The sequence below is a fragment of the Mercenaria mercenaria genome, chromosome 3 (genome assembly GCF_021730395.1).
Source record: "Mercenaria mercenaria strain notata chromosome 3, MADL_Memer_1, whole genome shotgun sequence".
NCBI classification, from domain to species: Eukaryota; Metazoa; Mollusca; class Bivalvia; order Venerida; family Veneridae; genus Mercenaria; species Mercenaria mercenaria.
Window position 1 is genome coordinate 76,252,584 of NC_069363.1, and position 9,590 is coordinate 76,262,173.

The following is a 9,590-nucleotide window of genomic DNA, read 5'->3' on the forward strand; positions in this document are numbered from 1 at the left end:
ATATATCTATCTATATTTCAGTGATTTGGAAAACCTCCACCTAGTCTATATGCACATTGTTAATAAAAATTGGAAATTCAAGGCTAGTTAAACTTATCGATGCTCCTTAACCAGCAATATATACCTCATTTCAAATTGCGAAGCCTTTGAATTGTTCCAAGTCTGGCTAGATTTATATTACGAAAATGATAGTAGGTAGAGTACAAGGACTGAATAAAACCATGTTCGCAAAATGATAACATATGTTGACCAGGCAATTAACTTTGTTAAACGGTGGTTCTTTAAAAGTGTGAAAAGTCTAAAAATGTATAAAAAAAAAAAAGCGCGAAACGCAACGGTTGTCCAAAATATAATACGATGTAATAACAAACGTTATTAAATGAACTGCAAAAAAGATAAGTTAAAGTTTCAAACAGGTGCAGATTACGCGGAAGTGTAAATATTTGATCTCTAGTACCATGCATGCATGTACAAAATGTATCAGTTTTGTGCATTTGTTGCTTTGTAGCTGAAGCAAGTATTTTGAAGCCACTCTTTAATTCAGTGACTTATCATTACCACGCATCTCAAATGCAGTAACTACAAAACGAAACAGGAAGTGAATGTACATCTTAATCTTAACATGTTTAAGTGGTTTAGTGGTTTAGTTTTAAATGTACATATTTTATTGATAATTTCAAGATGGCGGGGGACAGTTGTGTCGTGATTGCGCTGGATTTTGGATCTACTTATATTGGTTATGCTTTTTCTCATGATAAAGAATGTCGTGAAATATTCACTGCATCATCGGATGGTTATAAAGAACGGATTCCAAATGCTGTACTTCTGAATACGAATAAAGATCTCGATTGTATTGGAGAAGCAGCAAAGCGAAAATATGCGGATATGACAGAAAATGGGACACATCGTACGTGGTTTTATTTTGAGTGGTACAAAACTGTGCTCCATAAAACTGAAAATTTAACACGAGACCTGGAGGTATTTGATAGTCAAGGGAGACCAATATCTGGAATGTTACTTTTCGGAATGGTAATACAATACATGAAACGACAAGCTGAAAATCAAATAGTTCAAGCGCTTGTTGGAATCCAAATCGAGAAGATAAAGTGGGTACTTACAGTGCCCGCTATTTGGTCGGATTCTGCTAAACAGTTCATGCGAGAAGCAGCATACAGAGCAGGTATTGATGCGGAAAATCTTAAACTTGTATTAGAACCAGAAGCTGCAGCAGCACATTGTCTAAATAAGCCAATGTGTGTGGTGGTCAAACAGTCAGGAGGCACACAATATGAGAAGTTTCATCCTGGTCAAAAATACATTCTTGCGGACCTTGGGGGAGGAACCGTTGACATATGTATACATGAGGTTATAGAAGGGGACAAAGTGCGTGAGATTCACAGAGCTATTGGTGACATTACCGGTGGAAATGATGTCAATATCTCGTTCGAACAGCTCTTTGTAAAACTATTTGGTGCACCAACCTGGATGAAATTTAAAACTGAATATATGGACGAATATGTAGATTTAATGAGCAATTTTGAGACAAAGAAAAGGGAATTTGAAGCATCATCACTAGATACAGATGAAACCATTATCAGGTAAATAGTCTAATGTAAACATGTTTAATGACACATTTTTAGAAGTCATTCTTCTTACAGTGAAACCTCAGCTCCAAACAAATATATTATGCACAGCTGTGTTTATTAATAAACCTCAAGGTATAACAAGGTACATTTGTAAACTTTAAGGTATTTAACATATTTTATAATAGTATACTGAAATTTGGTAAGGTTTTGACACGGTCTGTAGACTCTAGCTCCCTCTTCTTCTGGAGGTGGGTTGGTTGAAAAACGACCCAGTGATACTTCCGAGACGGCGCTTATTACCGGAACTATACTAGAAATGCAAACAAAGAAAGATGGTGAGTTTATGTTTTACTTTCTGTTTCGAATTTCAGACCTTATTTTAAAAAGGGGCAACCCTGCGTTTATGACCTTTGCCATATCAATGATGACTATGTTTGAACCATGGCCGACAATGAAATGGATATGTTTTGTCAATCATAAAAATCAATGGTAATGAAATGTCCATGTTGCAACTATGATTTGACCATGTCCACAACAATGATAAACGTAGTCAGGGTAATAAACCTGTTTTGACCATGGTCAAATTATTGTCATACTAATACCATAAAAATATTTCACTTCCAGATCATGTTTGTTGAAGAAGCAATGTTTTGACTTTGGTTGAATTTCATGGCCATATTATGGTCACCTCTTGTTCTTGGAAAAATATACCTTTACTGGACCTGTTTTGACCATGATCATATTATAATCAAATCAATGTCATCAAATATTTCATTTCCATACCAATGTTGAAACAAAGTTTCCTGAATGGCAAACTTCTGACGTTGTCTGAATTTCATGGTCATATTATGGCCAACTCATATTCTTTTCAAATTGATTTGTTTTGACCATGATTACATTATGGTCAAATCAATGCCATATGAACTGTTCCTTCTATATCACGGTCAAGATGTATTCTAAGTTAAAGTGACACTATTTTGACAATGTTTAATTGCATGGCCATATTAAATCCGTATCATGAACTTCATAATCCTAACAGTTAGCCTGCGTGGGACCTGTTTAGACCATCAACATAGGACAATCACATAATCAGTTTCCTGGCTGACAATAATATTAACACTGGATATAATTTCACTTTATAATTTACTGATAATTCAGAAACAGATACTGATACAACTCTGGTTATACACTGGTAATACAATAATCTGTACAATTCAGTAAGTCTAAGAAAGCCAAGTTTGTAATTTTCACAATGTGTTATTTTCACAGAGCACTATGTTTTGGCGCAAAAATTGTAGGTCTTTCTTTTTTGTTGTTCATAATTATTTGTAGCAGCAGTGCGTGTCTTTTTCTCATTGAAATGCTGTATAAATGAATGATTTAGTGTAGTGGGTGTTTTTTGATCTGTACTTTGATAGTAAATGTCAATAGTTTTGTAAAGACTAAATTGTCATCAGTTTTCACGATCTTGATATCACATTATCAATAAAAATAGGTACTGTAACTCACTTTTTTAACACTAATGACACGGAAAGACAAGGCCCCGTAAATTTGAAATCTTGAACCTTATTATGTAAAACATCTGCTTCTCAGATATGTACAGCAATAAAAAGAATCATAGAATCAGAATGAGCTATTAACTCTGCGGAAACATTCATGGACAAATGGTAAAACCATGGTAAATGACCAGGTTTCGGCTATGATATAGATACATTATGACCATGGTTGAAACATGGTTTGACCAGGTATCGCAAATAGAACATTACCACATCGAAGCTGGAACTTGGTCACAAGAAATTGTGAACTGACAATGATATGAACGTGTCATCTAAGAGCGATCTGGCAAAGGTTTGGACATGTTGAAATCAGTTCCAGATCATTACAGCAATAGCATGGACATTTCATAGTCATATTACAGGTATGACATGTCTGTTATAACCATGATGTGACAATGTTCCATTTGCTATACCTTGTCAAACCATGTTTTAGACATGGCCAGATTATGGTCAAGTTAAAGCCATTTCAGGCAAATGGTAAAAGGCCTGTTCATTTTCTTGACAGATGTTTTTCTTATCCTTATTGTTACATGTCTAATATATGTTCATTAGTTGTATATGCTATTTTCAATGTTAAGGGAATTTCCCTCACGACAACAGTTTTAATGACACGCGAATTTTAAAATAGGAGTAGTGTATACTTTGCAGCAATTGTTTTGTTTACAAATATTATTCATTCTTAGAATTACTCTTTTTATTTTGAATATTTGCTTTGTTGTGTGATAAGTCACGTATAAGTTAAACTGAAAGTATTATGGATAGACGCGCTCATTACATTAACCTAGTACACTTTGAACAAAGAAATATGAAAATAGATTACTAAAAATATCGTTAAGTTAAACTTAGTATCACGCATGTTCTAAAAGATAACTATTAAATTGAAAATGTCATATTTTGAAAATATTTATTTCACGTTTGAATTGGGGTGATAGCTGACATTGTCTATGTCAATTTTTCTGTCGTTCAACATTTCAATGTAAAAAGAATAACAAAATTTTTAACTCAATATAATTTTGACAGACAAACGGACATGGACAATGACAAAACAATATTCCTTCGATTCTAATCGGGCAATAAATATCTTCAAACAAGCCGCTTTCAATTCGTTTGCTACCTTTCGAATAGGTGGGATAATAACTTTTAGCTGTCAAATTTTGCAAGGTTATTTCATATTTCTTTATTTGTGGAATGCTTTTTACAGCGATTTTTAGTGAAACGTTTTAAAGTGACTAAACACAAATCAAATATTCAAAACAAAAGTGTTTTTCCCAATATAATCAAAAAATTAAATCATATACTAGTAGATTGCAAGAAAAACTATTCACTTCTGAATTCGTTGGTCATAAAGAATGTTGTCCTATGGGAAAGTCCCCTTACATTGCAAATATCAATTTTTTGCAACTTATGACACTATTGCACATGTTACAATAGAGACAAGAGGAGCTAATAACTTAAACTTTTATATATTAAATGTGCTTTGGCTCCCAATTTTGTTCAATGCGCCTCCTCTGCAACACTGGCCCCTCCTCTTGGCCAAATATACACAAAGACGGTTTTAACCCGTTAAATATCACGTAGGTTATACAGTAGTAAGACATTCTTTTTAACAACATCCGTACGATGACTTTAAAATCTCTGACTTGTATAAATTAGGGCGAAATATATAGACATATGTCAGCTTTAGGTTTAAACCGGTCCTATTTCACGACAGGTCAAGTAATACCTTTGCTATGCAGATCGATCTGTATAGATAAAAAGTAAAGCCATTCTGAGTGGAACTACATTGCCCTTTTAGAATAAGGTCAGAAATTTGATACAGAAAGTAAAAACTAAACTCAACTTCTTTATTTGTTTACATTTCTAGTATAGTTCCGGCCATTAGCGCCGCCTCGGAAGTATTACTGGTTCGTTTCTTCAACTCATCTCCACAAAGAAAAGGAGCCAGTGTTTACAGGCCGTGATTGAGGTCAGTCAAGATTTTTTGGTTTTGATTATCTTAAATGAAATGAATATTTATAGGTTATTAGCTTCGTATCGAGAAATATGCACGAGTTCTACAGCGGAAATACTTCAAATATTTAGAAAATTGATATTATTCCGTTAAGAACGAGTGCATATTTCTCGATAAGTAAGTAAGTAAGTAAGTAAGTAAGTAAGTTTATTTAGGTAACAAGTGACATAGCATGGCAATAACAAAATGCATAAATATTAGCAAAAGTAATAGCATATTATTATACACATGTTATAGACCATGACATGCACACCAATACCAAGGATAACACAAAAAAGTGAAAAGTGTTTTTCAATTATTTTCATTGTGGTCCTTGTTATTGGTGGCAGTTCCATGGGAAAATCATGTATTAATTATAATAAATATATCATTCTACATAGAGGAATGTACTTAACACAGAGTGCATGTTATAATAAATTATCTGCATAGAGGAATGTAATTATCACAGAGAGCTTAAATTATTAATTCTAATATATGTAATACTGATAAAATTTGAGCATTATGGAGGATTATACTTGAAAGAGAATCAGAGTTATTGCACAAACTTACACATTATAAAAAAAAAAGTTATTATTGCTAAGAGTGAGATTCTTACTTACTTTTTGAGCACTGATAAAGTATATAGAAAAGTAATAAAATTAAATAAAAATGTTTTATGTACTTATCTATTGATAAAAATTTAATAAATAATTAATAGATTAAATAAACCAGCACTGTACTTACTAAAAATAAATAGAAAAATAATAAATTAAATAAAACTTTTAAATACTTATCTATTGATAAAAGTTTAATAAATAATTATTAAATTAAATAAACCAGCACTGTACTTAGTAAAAATGAAAAGTAATTAGAATAAAAATGTTCCAATCAGTTAAAAATAAATCTAAAAGGACAACAAATGCTTCTTGGCAGCAGCCTTGAATCTACTTTGGACAGGGATATCTCTAACAGGCTGAGGGAGGTTGTTCCACAACTGAACTCCTTTTGAAGCAAAAGACCTTTCCCCAAAACCACGAACTCTGGGTTTGGAAAATCGCCCAGTATCCCTGAAAAGATAACTACCATCACAATCAACAAGGTTGGATTGTGCAACTACGCTTGACCTGGTATTGCGAGTATGCACAGTGCTTAATGGGACAAAATTTTCCCCAAGGTAGTCTCGGGCATAACCATACCTGATTTTGTGAACATGACACAATATGATCCGATCAACCCTCTTAGAAACTGGTAACCAATCCAAGTAGACAAATTGTTCTGGCCCAATATGAGACCTGTTATCCAAGTTTAAAACGAACCTAAAAAGCTTATTTTGAGTAGTTTGAAGTCTGTTTTTAAGATTCTGACTCAAACCAGGGTACCAGAAAGAGCAAGCATAGTCAAAATGACATTAAACCAAGGACATCACCAGTAACTTCCTAGTGTGCATAGTAAGAAATTTACCTTTTCTATACAGAAATTTTAACCTGGAGTTAGCTTTATTGATTACAGACCAAGCAATGGTAACCTGATAACTGTTGATCCAGTGTAGTACATTTGTTATAGTATTCTTAAAGATGATACATGCCTTTGTATTGTATCGCTATTGTAGAAATATTTCAAGTTTTTTTTTGGTTACTGTAAATATCGCTCTTGCAAAAAGGTAATTGTGTGCCTGTAATTCAAAATATTACTGTTACGGATAATACACACCTTCGGTCTCGGTCACAAACAATCTTGCGGACCTCTGCAGACGTTAATACACAAAACAAACGTGTGTTGTCGCTATTCTTGCATAAAAACATTACACGAAGACTTTATGTATTGTTTTCATATGTGATGACTTGACGATTCCGGTACATTTTTATTTACCATTCTCTGTTGTTCTTGGAAACGGTAAACATGTTTTAAATATCCGTATCCATGGCCCAGAAATAAACAACACTGTCAAAAGCACATCCTGAAGACTTTTAAACGATTTTTTTATCTTTCGTTATAACAAACATAAAAGTACCAATAATTGTTCATATCACTTCACAATTTGGTGCACTCGAGCACAATTTCAAGAATAATAACTTTACATTCGAGTTATATTGAGTACGTATACAGTTGTAGTACGAATGAGTACGAACGTAGTGTCCAAGCTGTTTATATGAATTCTTCGAGAAATTAGATAAAAACATACCGACTGATACTTACCAACATTATAAATATGATTCCTTAAAACAAAGAATCGCACAGGTTACACGCGATTTTTTAACATTCACGCTTGTCTACAAAATCTGAATCGACGCCGAGTTCTAAAAGGGGAGTAAACAAGGGAACAAACGAGTACGAACATTGTTGGGGGCAGCGCATTTGGCGTTAGTTGCCGATACAGTAACATTCTAGGGTTTAGATTGCATCTTTAATGCTTCAAGAAGAGGTTTTTATGAAAGAAACAAGACGCAAATACCAGATGTCAATATGCAGAAATACATTTACGTCCCTGGGAAAGCATTTCAAAAATAAAAATCGGGTATTAACAGCACGTAAATTGCCTTGTTTGCACACGATTTTTCTCCCGTTAATACTTGGGCGGATCCAGTGAAAAAAGTAGTTTTTATGCAAGAATAGGATATAAAACAGTTAACGCAGCTGTACATATTTATATTTCGAGGTTTCTCATTACAGATCTGGTGCTTTCGTTCTGCGCATGTCACAAAAACATTATGATCGGAGCGCACGGCAAAAATACGCAAATGTTTGCATGTCCGCACGCATTTAGTGTGTGATATGTAAAATACTAATATACTGACTAAAGGTTAGGGTTAGCACTACCATAGTAACACAATGCATATATTAAATATACTAATCATTCAAATCGCTAGAATCCGGTAATATACCGGAGTCTGTAATATATCACATGCGCACCAGATCTGTTTTCAGTCAGAGTCGTTATAGTTTAATGGTGTGCATGTGAATTAAAAGTCAGTATCTTAATCTAATCATGGATTTTCGAGGGTTTATATATCGCTGTGTTGAAGCGAAAGATATTAAATAATTACTAAATAACACATTTTTGTTGATATTGATAATTCTTGTTTAAAAACAACTTTCAAGTTTCCCTAATTGTGGAAATGATTTTTTAGTTCCTTATTAGTAATGTGTTCCATGTTACAATTTACAAGCAGCCATGTTTTGACAGTAACGACCTGTCGCCAAGTTTTAATGCGTAGACGACTTTTCTTGCAGAATACCAGTTGGTCTACAAGATGCTATACGAGAAGAATACAATGCTTCCTTCGCTGATGTCTTGCAAGATACAACATATGTGGATAGGATTCATTATAGAAGAAACAAAATGATACTAAAACATTCTGTGATGGAGGAACTGTTTCAAAGAACTGTTCAGAGTATCATGGAAAAGTTGCAGAATCTCCTACAAGATATGGTCGCAATTGGAGAGTTTATTTCAGTTTTAGTTATGGTAGGTGGATTTTCCGAGTCAAAGTATGTCCGACAAAGAATGCAAGCAGAAATGCAAGGAGTCCGTGTTATATACCCACCTGAAGGAAGCCTCGCTGTGATGAAAGGTGCTGTAAAAATGGGTTTCCGAAGACAAAATCCAGTTATTAAAGAACGCAGGGCTCAGTTTAATTACGGATTTAAATTGTTAGTCTAAGTTGAAAAAAAATCGAAGAAACCGCGATGATATCAGCCCGAGAAAATGTTTTGCCTGTAAAGATATTTGCAGTTAAAAATAAAGTGGCAACAGTCGGGGAGGAGTTGGACCTCTATGGCCGAATGATCCAAGTCGCTTACTTTGAATCGTTTTCCACTCACTTCTGTGGGTTTAAACCACTCTTTGGTGTAGAAGTTTCATGTGAGGAAGCAGTCAAGCTGGATTACAGTAGTTCTAGACCCGTCAGTGATGAAATGTAGCCAGGGGTCTCCTGAGGTCTTTCTCCGCCATGGAAAGGTGAAAAGTCGCCATGTGACCTATAATTGTGCCGATGTGATGAAAACACAAACCAGATCTTAGAGAAATGTACATAGCGTGTCCAAAACGTTCTCGGAAAAGAACAACAAAATTCTAGATAAACTATTCATAATATTACCCCTGATGAATAAAGTTTTAAATAAAAATGCACACCATTTGTTTTGAAAAAAAAAACATTGTTCAAATTAATTTTATCCCTTACATGTAATTATTTATTTCAAAATAAGTGGAAACTCAACAGGTCGCCCAACACAACAAAAATGAAAATGTTGCAGTCTCGGTTTGACTGAGGCTGTTCAAGGCCGGTGGTGAAAATACAGAAATTAGTGTAATGTACATTTTTTTTAGCATAATCAGTTAGGTATAAAATATGATATCGTAATAAGTTGTTTGGTTGATTGTGCTCAACGGTTAGTAGTCTTGAATATGAAATGGTCAGTTTTGGATATGAACTGGCCAGCCAGTGTTTAAGGTATTTC

The 9,590-nt window shown here is 34.0% G+C and overlaps 1 protein-coding gene across 1 annotated transcript; it reads left to right on the top strand.

Annotated features, from left to right (window-relative positions):
* Window positions 1-476: 476 nt before the first annotated feature.
* Window positions 477-8,793, top strand: LOC123524336 (heat shock 70 kDa protein 12A-like). Its single transcript, XM_045302454.2, has 2 exons — window positions 477-1,598; window positions 8,364-8,793. Exons 1-2 carry the CDS (start codon window positions 682-684, stop codon window positions 8,791-8,793), a joined length of 1,347 nt encoding a protein of 448 aa, XP_045158389.2. The 5' UTR covers window positions 477-681.
* Window positions 8,794-9,590: the final 797 nt, after the last annotated feature.

Excerpts from the sequence above, each read along its gene's own strand:
- LOC123524336 (XM_045302454.2), top strand. The coding sequence starts at position 682 with ATGGCGGGGGACAGTTGTGTCGTGATTGCGCTGGATTTTGGATCTACT. Across the intron at positions 1,599-8,363 it reads ACAGATGAAACCATTATCAG|AATACCAGTTGGTCTACAAG; the intron begins GTAAATAGTCTA and ends CTTTTCTTGCAG.